Source organism: Tamandua tetradactyla, chromosome 20 (assembly GCF_023851605.1).
Source record: "Tamandua tetradactyla isolate mTamTet1 chromosome 20, mTamTet1.pri, whole genome shotgun sequence".
Classification (NCBI taxonomy): domain Eukaryota; kingdom Metazoa; phylum Chordata; class Mammalia; order Pilosa; family Myrmecophagidae; genus Tamandua; species Tamandua tetradactyla.
In genome coordinates, this window is record NC_135346.1 from 28,251,123 (window position 1) to 28,266,089 (window position 14,967).

The following is a 14,967-nucleotide window of genomic DNA, read 5'->3' on the forward strand; positions in this document are numbered from 1 at the left end:
GACTGAGGAGGTGAGAACAAAATATTCTCTTATTCAGAGAAGAGCAAATATTTGCCCTCTTCCAACTCCCAATATCCACCATACGGGTTTAAGACCAAGCCTGGTTGAAATCACAGATAAATTCCACGGAGCAGCTACTCCCCAGAGCCCAGATTCCTGGCAGGGGGAGTGGCAGAAGGTTGGGTCAGCTTATCAGGAATGTTGAGACCAAGCTCATGTTGTAATTGTATAAGATTCAGGGTACATCTTGTGTCATGGCTGTGCAATGCTTCCCCCAGCTTAGACAACTGTCCTGCTATGACTCTTAGCCACAGTGGGAACTGAGTAGGAGGACAGGAAAGGGCTTTACAAATTCCTGTACACTCCTGGAGATAAAGCTCAGAGTGAGTGTCAGTGCATTATTTATATGCATAAAAGATAACACTTTCTAGGGTAGCTTTCATCAGTATATTTTGCCCAGTGCAACTGGCTTTCCCAGTGGCAGAATGGCCATGGGCCACCTTCTACACAGCAGTCACAGCTTAATTCTCTGCTCTGAAGTCCATATAACCATTATCGTACATTGGCAATTCTGCTATCATCTTACATTTTGATAGTGCTAGACAGCTGACAAAGCAGTTTCACATATATATATATACACCCAAATTCACAATATCCTGGAGGATTCAGCCAAACATATAAGATTCAGGGAGGTTATAACTTATTCAAGGTCTCACAGCTAATAGAAAAAATCAATAACTAATAGGCAATGAATGCAAACTATATGCCAGACGCTGTGCTCAAAAGCTTACATGTCATGTTTTTGGATCCTCATATCAGCCTCACTGGTATCACAATTGCTCTGATTTTATAGAGGAAGAAACTCAGAGTGGAGATGTGATTTTCCTAGGGCCACACTGTTAGCAAATGACAGATCCAGGATTTTAACCAGAGGGCCTGCCTCTAGAATCCATTCTCCTGACAATTATGCTAGATTGCAGATGAGTGTCAGTTACAGAACTAAAAACTTATGTCTGCTAAATCCTAGTTCAGACCTCTTTCTACCACCTACTAGGATGTATATATCTGGAATACCAATTCATGGGTTATTCATTACTCACTTCTAAGTAGTACTTTGGAACTCATCTCAGTTACTAAATAATAAATTCCCATCTTTTTAACAGCTAAATAATTTGAAACATATAAGATGTGATAGCCAACTACATATAAGCCCATTCCTTTTGTTGTACTTCTGAAAGTAATGTCTCATAAAAATGATGAAAATTCAGGAACTAGAGACAATTCAATCAGACAAGAAGCTTTCAGATGATGATCATAAATTGTTTAGTTTTATTTGGTGAAACACTTTGACCCCTATAGATGACAACTGTGTTTACCAACTTCCAACCCAATTATTTACACAAGGGATAACTACCAATCTTGGCAAAAGGCAAAGTATTTTCTTCTAATTTAAGGCTTTTATTATCTTTGGATAGTTACTGCTTTGCTAGAAAAATTCCATGAAGGATTTAAAGAGATGTATAATGCTCTTGTGATCTGCTAATGCAAGGCTGACCACTTTACTGTCTGAGTTTAGAAAACCCTATTCCCAAGATATTAGCCGGTTTTATAGTAGGAGCTAGAATCGATTTCTTTGTAGTACACAGGAAAAGAATGTAAGTGAAAGGTAAAACTTGGGGTCTAAATAAAACACGACTCCTGAGTTCTTAACTTCAATTCAAATGGACTTACAGGACTGCTGCAGTGCTCAGAGCCATCCCCTGCCCTTCCAGGAATTTCTCGTTTCGGACTGCTCATGTTACACTCAGCCTCCTTGACCAGAAAGAGTTGTTCATCCAAAGCCTCCTTCTGCAGTTGGAGTTTCTGTACATAGCCCGTCTGGGTCTCCAGTTCCTTTTCCAGGGAAAAGATGATTCTGTCCTTGGCTTTGATTTCATCCATCTGAATCAAATAAGACCAAAGCCATTTTATTTAACAATGCTTAAAGAAATATATTTTTATAAAGGTGTTAGTTGAATTTCTTTTTGCGATTGATAAAGGAAAAAAAAATGAACAAAACAAATGTCCTTTTGTAAGGGCAACACTGTGTAATGAAGGGCTATCCTAGGCTAATTAGGTGTCAAAGAGAACATTTCTTTTTCCTTCTCATCTATCTTGTGCACATGTTTTTATGAAATATATTGTTTAAAGTGGTCTTCATGAGTATGGAAAGAAGAGGTTTACTTTCAAATGGATCATTGGCATTGATAATGATAGATTTTAAATATTCCACTAGAGTGTTTCCCAGTAACAACAGTGTTGATGATACCTCTTCTTTGGGGGAATGGGCATTTGAGTCCAGTTCAAATAGCAACCGCCACTACAAATGGCTCATTTGTAACTGAAGAAACTGAGGACTTCCCAGGAACTTGGTCATTTCCTAAGATCAGTGTTTACACTCAGGCCAGCGAATATAGAAGGGAGCTTCTTCCACGGTTCATTTTATAGAAGCTCTTTCCAGTCTCATTCGTATTTCAAAGCAGCTGTTTTTCACCAACTACTGTAACATCACTCAGAATATCATGGTCGGAACCAGAACATAGATGGAAAATACCTAGTAATATTAGCTATTAGCTTCCCTCCCAGATCTGTGAGATACATTTATTAATCCCACCACGTATTGCTGTTAAGCCTGGACATGGCTTTAGAATAGTTCTCAATTAAAGGCTAAAGACATCTGATACCAGTTGATCAGAGTTCCACTGGACTGAAACCTTTTGGCCATTCCTAGACTAGATGGCTAATGAAGTGAATATTTGTAAAAAAAATTGTTGAAGACAGCATAGCCACCACAAGGCTAGACTTTTCTTCTCATTTCTATATATTCTATTTAAATATCCAAAATGAGTTAGAGAAAAGACACCTGGTACAGACAATATTACATGTTCTCCCTTTATTAAAAATGTCTCCTTTTATACAAGAAATCACTCTGTATAAAAATTTCTCTGCTGTGTTCTTTACACCACAAAAAAATCAGGGACAGATATTACTCATATATTTCACACATGTCACATTTTTTAAAAACTTTTTTCATTGTACAGTATAACATATACACAAAGCAAAGAAATAAAAAACCAATAGTTTTCAAAGCACTCTTCAATAGGTAAGTTACAGGACAGATCCCAGAGTTTGTCATGGGCTGCCATACAATCCTCTCATATTTTTTCCTCTAGCTGCTCCAGAACATAGGAGGCTAGAGGACTTAAATATTTTTTATCATCACAATCGACTTTTTTTCTTTCTTTTTTTTAATGAAAAAATAACATATATTAAAAAAAAAGCTATAACTTTCAAAGCACAGCACTGCAATTTGTTGTAGAACATATTTCAGAGTTTGACATGGGTTACAATTTCACAATTTTAGGTTTTTGCTTCTAGCTGCTCTAAAATACTGGAGGTAGACTAAAAGTGATATTAAATTAATGATTCAGCATACATATTCTTTTGTTAAGTCCTATCTTCTATGTATAATTCCACCATCACCTTTGATCTTTCCTTACCTCTCTTTGGGGTTGTTTGGGCTATGACAATTCTGAATTTTTCATGTTGGAAGGGTCTGTCACTAATATGGGGTACGGAGATGGAACTATCTGATGTTCTGGAGAGGCTGGGCTAGGTTTCAGGACTTATCTGGACCAGGGACCCATCTGGAGGTTGTAGGTTTCCGGCAAGTTACTCTAGTGCATGAAACCCTTGTGGAATCTTATATATTGCCCTAGGTGTTCAGATGATTACATTTTAAGTCAATTTTGGGAAAGCATGGTCCTGTAGCATTACTTTAGAGAAGACAAAAACACTGTCCTGTTCGTTGTCTTTAACTCTGTATCTCCTTATTGGAGACTTGAGCCAAGTAGTATTCTTAACTGCAGCAGCACATTCATTTGTCAGATCTGTCATCTGTAGTGCTGTTTAAAGTTTATAATAGCCCCAGAGCTGCATTTTCCTAATTCTACCTAACCTAACTTCCTAGGAAATCACTCCCTAACTGCTCATATAACCATCCTCATCATCACCTTCATCATAATTAAAATGTATTGAATTTTTTACTATCTTCAAGGCATTATACTTAAACTTTACATGCCTTATCTCCTTATATGGCAATCCTATTAAGTAGGTTCTGTTATCACCATTTCACAGATGATGATTAGGGTTAAAAACTTGACTTTGTCATGGCTGTATGGCGAGTAAGTGGTGGTGGTTGATTTTTAGCTCAATATCCTGGCTGTGCAGCTGCTCTGTTAACCACCCAGCATTTCCCAAAGTAGTTTCCTGTCAAATATCTAGCAATTAGTATTGCAGAGACTCTATTGCATAGCATAGATTCTCTAGATTCAAAATACCAAAAAGTTAACAAAATACTAAAACCTAGTTCTTAGATGGGAAGGAGTACATACCAGAAGTCTCTGTGGAAAGTTTAAAAACAAAATGGCTCCCATATCTCTCCTTTCCAGTTCCCAAAAGGGAGCTGCAGGGTAGGGGCAGAGACAGAGTAAGAACAGGGAGAAAATGAAGACAACTATTTATCTAATATTGAAAAAATGTCTCATGTTATTCTGTTTGCACCCAGGTTTTGAACCACTCTTCTGGCAGCTTAGCACTTTACATCACCATTAAGTGAGATCTTTTTGTTGACTTCAGTAATGTGCCAATGAAAGGAAGACATGGAAATAATTAAAGATCAACAAATAGATATATCTGTAGATTTACACAGAGAATCATCAACAAACAAAAATATTCAATGCGAGCCTTTCTTTCATTTACTTACCTGTTGACTCCGGAGTTCTGATACTCATTCCTTCTTCATCAGCTATTGTCTTTTAAAAAGCCAAAGGCAAGGCAGAGACCAGTGTTTCTGCACTATATTTGGTCTTTATTGTTAACATGTGTAATAAAATGAATTGCAAATAAAGAATTCAGAAAGTGTAGCAAAGCACAATTTATGGTCATGCTGTAACTCGGTGCAAAGAAAATTACTCATTTAGCTCTTAAAAATACTCTTATTTTTAAGAACAGTAAAAATGGTGAGAAAGGGGGAAAATTCAACTTCCCCAAGTGGAAAATTCTTGGGGTTTGTCCATATGAAACTTAACATTTCAAAGAATAGGCTAAGCCTATTTAAAATTAGGCCTAGGAGTCACCTCCAAGAGAACCTCTTTTGTTGCTCAGATGTGGCCTCCCTCTTTCAGCCAACATGACAAGCAACCTCACTGCCCTCCCCCTCTAAAAAAAAAAATTCTATGGTCACCATTTTTTACTCAAAATTGAAATCTCAGATGCTCCAAGGAGCATCATTGGAATTCTTAGATAATAAATGCTTAAAATTCTGCAGACACAAGAGGGAAAGTAGATGTTTTCCTAAGAAAATATTATTTTTGGAGACACATAAAGTACATTCTAACTGATGAAGGTGATTTTAAGATTTCTTCTAAGATAATCGGACAAAGTCAACCTAGGATTTTATAGCTTTCAGATGATGGTTATGTATATATATTTTTTATTTTTAAACATGGTAAGATACCTATGTGGCTTTGGTCATATATTTTGAAAGGAACAACCCAACTTTGTGGGGGTTGAAGTAAGTCTTAGAAATTGAAGTAGCAAATAAGCAACTTAGTAATGACACCCAATTTGGAACCCAATAGTAATGACACCCGATTTGAAATGACACCCAATTTGACACCCCTGTTTTGGAGATTTATTTTGGGAGAAAGATCATCTATGATTAAAATGACTGACAATTTTATAGCTCTGTATCTAGCTTTCAGACATGGTTCCTAGAAGGAAGACTGAAGAATCACTCTGTTTCACGTGGCGACCATTTTCAGATACGCTGAAAGTCATAGAAGGAACTTTCCCTACCAAGAGAAAACCCAATAACATTTTATAAATGGAGAGCCCACAGACACATGCTGACTTTGGAAGAGTTCATAGTTAGATTATTTTTATAGGGAACAGGAATCATTAAATAGATACTTTCCAAATATGTGGGACTGGGAGAAGCCAGTTTTTATGAGAAAGATGATTCCAAACCTTTTAAATTTACAGTTTCAATTTTGGCCTAGGCATGTATTTCTTTCTAACTATCTATACCTCTATCTATCTATCCATCTATCTGCATCATCTATCTATCCATCTATCTATATAATCTATCTATCTATCCATCTATCTGTATCATCTATCTATCTCATCTATCTGTATCATCTATCTATCCATCTATCTATACCTCTATCTATCTATCCATCTATCTGTATCATCTATCTATCCATCTATCCATCCATTTATCTGTATCATCTATCTATCCATCTATCTATCCATCTATCTGTATCATCTATCTATCCATCTATCTGAATCATCTATCTATCCATCTATCTATACCTCTATCTATCCATTTATCTGTATCATCTATCTATCCATTTATCTGAATCATCTATCTATCCATCTATCTATACCTCTATCTATCTATCTCATCTATCTGTATCATCTATCTATCCATCTATCTGTATCATCTATCTATCCATCTATCTGAATCATCTATCTATCCATCTATCTATATAATCTATCTATCTATCCATCTATCTGTATCATCTATCTATCTCATCTATCTGTATCATCTATCTATCCATCTATCTATACCTCTATCTATCTATCCATCTATCTGTATCATCTATCTATCCATCTATCCATCCATTTATCTGTATCATCTATCTATCCATCTATCTATCCATCTATCTGTATCATCTATCTATCCATCTATCTGAATCATCTATCTATCCATCTATCTATACCTCTATCTATCCATTTATCTGTATCATCTATCTATCCATCTATCTGTATCATCTATCTATCCATTTATCTGTATCATCTATCTATCCATCTATCTATCCATCTATCTATACCTCTATCTATCTATCCATCTATCTGTATCATCTATCTATCCATCTATCTATCTATGGTCTACCTACCCACTTTCCTTCTTTCCTTCCTACCTACTTAGCTATCTTGTACTTTGGGTGGAGTACTGGATGAAAGGCGGGCACTGCTTATTATTAATACGCACTTATGAGAAAACAGCTGAGAAAGCAAAACCCATGAGCGATGAATCCTCCAAAAATGTTTCTGCAGTGGTCTGGTGAGATTACTCACCAGCCTTCGAATATCCCGCTCTGACTCCCACTTGATCTTCGAGATGGCTTCCTGGTGGGACTGATGCTCACTGCGAAGGTCCCCAGCCTTAATTTTATCCGCTTGGATCATATTGCTCAGAGCCTCGTCCACCTGCTTCTTGGCAGTTTTCAGGTCCGCAATCTCCTGTAAGAGCTTAAGGCGCTCTGCATCAAACAGCTTCCGGGCTTCCTCCCGAGCCTCAATGGTGAGCACTGTCCTTACTTTGTCACTGCTGCCGTCCCGGAGGGCACACAGGGCCGACTTGAGCCTCTGGATCTCTCCATCCCGCACCTTGACTGTCCTTGACATTTCCTGCTCGTGCTGCTTGATGAGATTCTCCCTCACCGCCTGCAGCTCCTTCATCTTCTCCTCGTGGAGCTTGGCTTTGAGTTCCGTCACCAGCACCGTGTGCTTGCGCTGCTCCAGCTCCCGAATCCTCTTTGCTTCTTGAGTCTTTTCTCTTTCAAGCTTAGATACCTACAGGCAGACAGGGGAAAGGATGAAAAGAAATAAGCCTCAAAAGAAAAGTGTACTCCGAGGCAGGATTTGCAGCTTAGGATATGCTTGGGATAAGTGATCTCTTAAATCCTCTTTACCAACTCCAGGTCACTGCGTGCTTAGAGGGACAGGACCCACAGGCCTTAGAGCTGGGAATAAAGTGTGTAAAATGAGGAAATACCTAAGGATGATTAGATTGCTTTGTTCAGACAAATATTTGATGTTTTGGAGCCTTACTACTCAATGTGTGGTCTGCAGACAAGCAGCGCTGGCATATCCAGAAACTCATCAGAAATGTGGAATCTTAGGCTCCAAAATGGCCCTAAGGAATCAGAATGTGCATTCCCCAGGCAACTGGTATGCACATGAAAATTAGAGATGACTACTCTAATGGCTTTCAAATTTGTGGGGAAGAGCTCAAAACACATCATTTGAATAGTTTTTTTTTGGATTACACATTCCTAGCTAGATCCAAACTAATAAATGTGGGTGTTCAGGACAGTTCACGGTTTGATATTGTGGTCAGGTTAATGAATTAGTTAAGACTGTAGAATACCGCCACTTCTCCTCCTTTATTTTATTTATTTATTTTTTTGAAGATGCTGCTACAGAGGGTAAAGACAGTTGATACAGTCTTAACCTGACCTTTCCTGGGTTGAGCAACTTAGTCACATCTCCAAGTTTTACAAATCTCTCTCAGCCAAAAAAACAATTGCTTTGGGCTTCACTGGGACCACTGTCTGTTAAAGGAGTTTAGTGCCTGGTTATTTCTGCCACCCTCCATGAAAGTCTCTTTGTACCCCTCCCCACTCTCACTCTTATCTCCTCAGCCAACACTCTAAGCAGTTAATAAGTTAAGCTTTCAGGAATTCTGATAAAGCTAGCTTCTGTGCTTTGCTGTATTTCCATGATGATATAAGACTCCTTTTAGATTGGCAATGCCACTGCTTTAATCTGGCTCTGTGTCGGCCCGTGGCTCAGTAGATCAGGGTGGAGCCCTGGCCCTCAGAGCTTGGAAAAGACTCCCAGTGACCCTGTTCTAGTGTCCCCTTCCCCCAGCTCATCCTGCTGCATTCTGTCTCTCTCTCTATCACACACACACCACAGATCATAATCCGGAAAAAGGCAAAAGAACTGGGATGGCTAAAGGCATAACACCTAGTCAGATCTCTGCCATGTGTAAGACTGGATGGTTTCACTAAATGATTGCTAAGGGCCTTTCCAGTTGAAAAATTTTAAGATTTAAGCTCCCTATTGAAGCTATCTTAATAAAGTGAAGTTTCTGAGACTGTACTTACCTTAACAGTTTACCTACCTTTAGTCAGAACATTATTTTGTAGGCCCACATAGTATTTTAGGAATATTTCATTTTTAAAAGTACAGCAATTATTCCCATGATGGAGATACTAAAAGAGTTCAAGGCACACGACTTAGCAAAACAAGCACCATGGCATCCTGTTTTCTGCTCTCGCCTCCATCTGGGTCTAAGGCCCCTTCCTTGATGTCCATTCCCTCATAGCCCCTAGAGCTGCTCTGTCCAGTAACTATGACCACCAGTCACCTGTGGCTACTGAGCACTTAAATTGTACCTAGTCTGATTGCTACCTATCATAGCTTGCCAACCCCCAACCAAAACCATTCCTGCCAATCCTAAAGAACACTTGAAGCATTATATAAGATTCTACAAAGGTTGCATGTACTAGGGTAAATTTCCGGAAACGTACAACCTCCAAATGGGTCCCTGGACCAGATAAGTTCTGACATGCAGAGGGGCCAGCCTCTCCAGAACATTAACTAGTTCTACCCCCCATCACATATTATCAACAGCCCTTTCCAACAGGAAAAAGTTAGAATGGGCATAGCCCAAATACCCCCAAAGAGTAGGAGAAAGATTAAAGGTGATGGTGGAGTTACACAGAGGAGATAGTGTATAACAAATGCGTATGACTGCTGAGTCATTATACTGATATTGCTTTTAGTCTCCATTATCTTAGAACAGTTAGAAGTAAAAACCTAAAATTGTGGAATTGTAACTCATCTCAAACTCTGAAATCTGCTCTACAACTAATTGTTATTATGTCCTTTGAAATCACTCTTTTGCATATATGTTATTTTTCACAAAAAAGAAAAAAAAAGTCAATTGTTATGATAAATGCACAGCTATATGATGATATTGTGAACCACTGATTGTATACTTTGGATGATTACATGGTATGTGAATATATAATGCATACCAATAAAAAATAAATAATTTTTAAAAGAATAAAAAACTGAGATTTGCTGTAAGATGTATTAAGATGTAAGGATAAAGTGCATAGTAGTTTTCAAAGACTTAGTATGTAATAAAGAATGTAAAATATCTTGTTAATAATGTTCATATTGATTACATACTAGAATTATAATATTTTGGATAAATTCAATTAAATAAACTATATTATTAAAATTAATTCTGCTTCTTTTTACTTTTTTAAAATTAAAGTAAGAGAAATTTTAATATCACACATATGATCTGCATTTGTGGCTAGCATTATATTTTCTACAGGACAGTATCATTTTATAGTTCTTAGAAGTTCATTTAAAAGAACACAGCTTTCCCTGCACAACTGCTGATATTCTTAATAACACCCAGTTCTGGCTTTATTTATATGCCTGCTCAAAAACCACTCAGGGGTCCTTAATGCCGTGGAATAAAATCCTAACACCTTTGTACCCATCTCCACCTCTCAGTCTACCTCTCCTTACACACGCCCCACACTCAGTGCTATTTTCTTTGCTGGTCCTGCATCGCCATTCCTGCACGTCTACAGCTCCCCCTTACTGAAATGCCCTTCCCTCAGCTCCACCTTTTGGGATCTCGCATTCTCCAAGGCTCAGCTGGATACCACCCTCTCTGCCACACCACCCTGATCACCCATAGCAAAGCTCATCTCTTCTGCCTTTCTCTTCTCAGTGTACTAGCTAACAGCTCCTTACTGGTTCTTTCTATATTTTTCTTCATGCTATGGATTTCTGTAAACCTGTCCAACCTCAATACTCTCCAAAGTGGAAATTTCTTGAAGGCCATCCTTGAGGCATGTTCATCTTAGCATACCCAATGGTTCTTAACACAAAACGTTATACAGACTTGAAAAACGTGTCCAATTAAAGAATGTATGCCAGCAAGGTTGAGGGACTAGCCCCCTAACCAGAGGCATGACTAATATATAATGTCACCTGCCATACAAGCTTGTGGGGTTGTGCCTCATCCAGCCCGTTCCCTGTATAAAACAATGATAACAACAATACAACAGAAACACCTCTGACACACCAGTACGTCCACTTTTCCTCTGCTTGATATTTCTCTCAGTGCTTCAGTGAAGACAACCAATATCTAACTTTCCATTTTTCAAGTATAAACATACATGGAGGGGGGCAGGGTTCAAGGGTAGTTCAGTGGTAGAATTCTCATCTGCCATGCTGGACACCTGGGTTTGATTCCTGACCTAGGCACTTCCAAACAAATAAGCAAACAAACAAATGAAAAACCTAACCAAACAAAAATTTAACAAATGGTGCTGCAATAAGGGGATACTCACATGGAAAAAGAATGAAATGTGACTCCTATATACAGAATACCAAAAAAAAAAAAAAAAAAAAAGCCATACATGGGAATCTTCTGAACCAGGGATTGGAAAACTACAGCCCATGGGCCAAATCTGGTATACCCCTATTTTGGTGAATAAAGTTTTACTGGCACATAGTCAAATTCATTTTTTATGTATTCTCTATGGTTGCATTTGTTCTACAATGGCAGGGCTGAGTAGCTGCAACAGAGACTCTGGCCCACAAAGCCTAAAATATCTGATACTTGCCTCTTAGATGAATGGCTCACTTTCATTGGAGAAGGGGTCTTATAGTTCACTGATTTAGAAACACTGATCCTTTACTTTCCATATAGGACTTTGGAAAGTTACTATAACTTTACATGATATACACTTAATAGAAAATCAGCAAATACTTTATGATTCACCTTCAAATCCAGGAGGATATATTTATATAAGGCATTGGGAACTATATCATGACAATGAGGGCTGCCAGGTAACCAGTTATTAGAGGAAACTTAAGCAATTCTTTTTGGAACAATGAAAAACTATAGTAAAAGTGGACAAAGGATAAGAAGCTCTGGGTTTGCAGTTTGATTTCCCCATCCTCTATCTCTTAGAAAGTTGCTTTACACTTCTGTGGATCTTTGAATGCACTCAAAAACACCTATAACAGATATTTGTAGGATTAAATTAGATAGTACACAGGAAAGTATCTTGAACTTTAAAGTACTATGAAATATAAGGTAGTATTGCTGGACATAAGAGATGTCCATTGATCTGAAATTATTTGTGTAAAATTCTCTGCGGTACATTTGATTGCATTTCTCTTGGTGAATCTTAGTTAATTATAAACACTAATTTCTGTGTGTAGCTTAGGAGAGATGCATGAAAAGAAAAAAGTGAGACTAGAGGTGTGTGAGAAATTATTCCAGCCTGAAGTCAAAAACAAATACAAATAATACACTGGCTTTTTGGCTCACCACTTAAAAGAATCCATAGAAATCAAAGGAAATCCAAAGGAGCTGAAATAAGTTTGACATTGTTCATGTCTGCTTATTTGGTTGTCTTGGAAATTGGCATTTTTTGCAGGGTTTCTAGGTTTGATTTTTCTTTAAGCTTGGTAGAAGAGTTTCATCACAAAAGAGAAACAAAGGGCATAAATACTTAGAGAAACAAAGTAAATACTTAGGGGAGAAAAAGAAGCAAAAAAATTTTGTGGTAAAATCATTTTGATTGTACCATTAAGGAAACAGCTTTTACTATCTTAACCATAAATATTGAGAATGGATATGCAAAAAGATGAAAAGCTGTTTCTGAAGAACAATGAAAAAATATGATGATAATACTTTGAAATGGAGATAAATCATTTAGGAAAAGAAAAATGAACATTGATTAGTGGAGATGTTTTATGGAGAACTATTCAGCTCAATTACATAACAGCTAGCATTTAACAAGGGATTACTATGAGTGAGGCACCTTTCTAAATGCTTTATACGTATCAAGACGTGACCTCTTTGGCAGCTCTATGATACAGGTTGTATTCATAGTATCCAAATTTCAGATGAAAAAACTGAGGGACAATTGCTACATAAGCACAACATAAAGAAGGTCAATGAGAGTAGAATCTGGGCTTCGGAGCCAGGTCAGAGTCAGATTCCACTTCTTATTAGCTCTGGAACCTTGAGAAAGCTCCTTCACCTCTCTCAGCCTCGATTTTCTCATTTGTAAAACAGGGTTGGTGTTACTGGTTGAATTGTGTTCCCCCAAAAGGTAAATTCATATCCAACCCCCCGCCCCCCCCGTCCTTAAACCCCATTTGGAAATAGGGTTTTTGAAAATGTGATTACTTAAAATGAGGCCGAACTAGATTAGGATGGGTCCTAATCCAATAGAACTGGTGTCCTTATAACTGTATACAGAGCAGAAGAGACAGACAGACACAGGGGAAGGTCATGATGTAAAGAGGGAAGCAGGGTTTGCAGTAATGCGTCTATGAGCCAAGGAGCACCAACTATTGCTGGCAAACACTGAAGCTAGAACCAACAAGGAAGAATCCTCCTCTATAGGTTTCAGAGAAAGCTTGGCCCTGCTAACACCTTGATTTCAGACTTCTAGACTCCAGAACCATGAGACAATACATTTCTGTCCTAAACCACCTAATCTGAGGTATTTTGTTATGGCAGCCAGCCCTGGAAAACTAACAGCCGGTGACAGCATTCTCATGGGGCTACTGTGAAGACTGACTTAGATAATGTATCAAAAACCCTTTGGAAGTACTGAAACACATGCTAGATTAACAACTATTAATACATGATGGATATTATAATATTGACTTTGATGAATATTATTTTCTCTATTAATATTGTATTATACAATGATATATTAATCCAGCTACCATAGTGTATAAATATATTACCCATATTATTGAAATAAAAGACTAACACATTGCTGTTATCGTAACATTGTAACAACTATTATCCAACAGAAAGAGATGTTTAGTACTAAAACTTGGTTCATTCAGTGTCTATTGAAGCATAAGGAATGGGTGTGGGATAGGACAGGGCAAAGAGACAAGCAGTTAACGGGGCTTTGGATTAGGCACTTTCAGAATTTCTTCTACCCCAGAGGTGTATGAGAAAAAAAATGTCACAAGGAAAATGTAATCCTCCTAGGGACGCTTATATTTAAGATAGAAGGAAGAGGATGGATGACTATTCCAAAAAGGCCTTGCACTGTGTTTTTCTCTTCTGTCTTAATTCTAATCCGGTCTTTGACACACGTCAGCGTTTATTCTGCCAAGATAACAACAGCAATACTTTGAGTTTCAATGTGATCTTAGAAATCCAGGATGAAAAACTGGGCAGCCCAGTCAAAGTAAGCAGAGGGTTGAGAGGTTATCAAAGCAAGACAAGTTAACATAAGCTTTGGCTTGGATTATCATGGGATTACATGCCCCAGGAGTTCTAAATTCACAAACTGGCAGGGATTTCCAGAGAAGCTAAATACTCCTCAAACAGATGTGAAAGAAAAAAGGCTACCTCTGTCGGAAGGTTGCTTAAAAAGGAAGACTTACACATCCGGGGAACTGCAAAGGATTACATTGATTAATTTCTTGCTTCCAGCCACTTAGACTTTCTGAAAACAGTACTTAAGGGGGCAGAAAGCAAGAAATAATCATTCCAAATTAGGGGTGGTGGGTCTGGGAGCTGTCCCTTAAAAGGCAGAAGGTTGGTTAATTTTATGAGCGTGACCTAGAGACCACAGAGCTCAGCAGAATAAGATACGCAGTGTGATTTTGACCACCACCATTTTGGCTCCTCCTCAGGGATAAATTAATTACGTCTCTCCCAAAGACTTGTTCAAGTCCTAATCCCCAGTTCTGTTGGTGTGAATTCATTTGTAAACGAGATCTTTGAAGATCCTGTGAAGATGAGAACAAACTGAGTCAGCATAGGTTTTAATCCAATATGACTGAAGTCCTTATAAGCACAGGAAACTTGGACTCCAGAAGTCAGTAGAAGCCAGAGGGGTAGGCACAGTGAGACAGATCACCATGTGACAGTGCAGAGGCTGAGCCACCACCAGAATGCAACAGATTTTGGAGAAAACACAGCCTACCAACACCTTGACTTTGGACTTGTAGCTTCCAAAAATGTGAGACAATAAAATCTCATTTTTTTAA

At 38.1% G+C, this 14,967-nt stretch overlaps 1 protein-coding gene across 3 annotated transcripts in view; it reads right to left on the bottom strand.

The window, feature by feature from the left end:
* The window catches only part of JAKMIP2 (janus kinase and microtubule interacting protein 2), a 179,003-nt gene that overhangs the window by 47,086 nt on the left and 116,950 nt on the right, over positions 1–14,967 (bottom strand). For all 3 annotated transcript variants that reach the window (XM_077138061.1, XM_077138062.1, XM_077138060.1), the window contains exons 3-4: positions 7,183–7,680; positions 1,732–1,941 (exon numbers count right to left, since the gene is read on the bottom strand). In XM_077138061.1, coding sequence (XP_076994176.1) covers positions 1,732–1,941; positions 7,183–7,680 — 708 coding nt within the window. The remainder of the gene's footprint in view (positions 1–1,731; positions 1,942–7,182; positions 7,681–14,967) is intronic.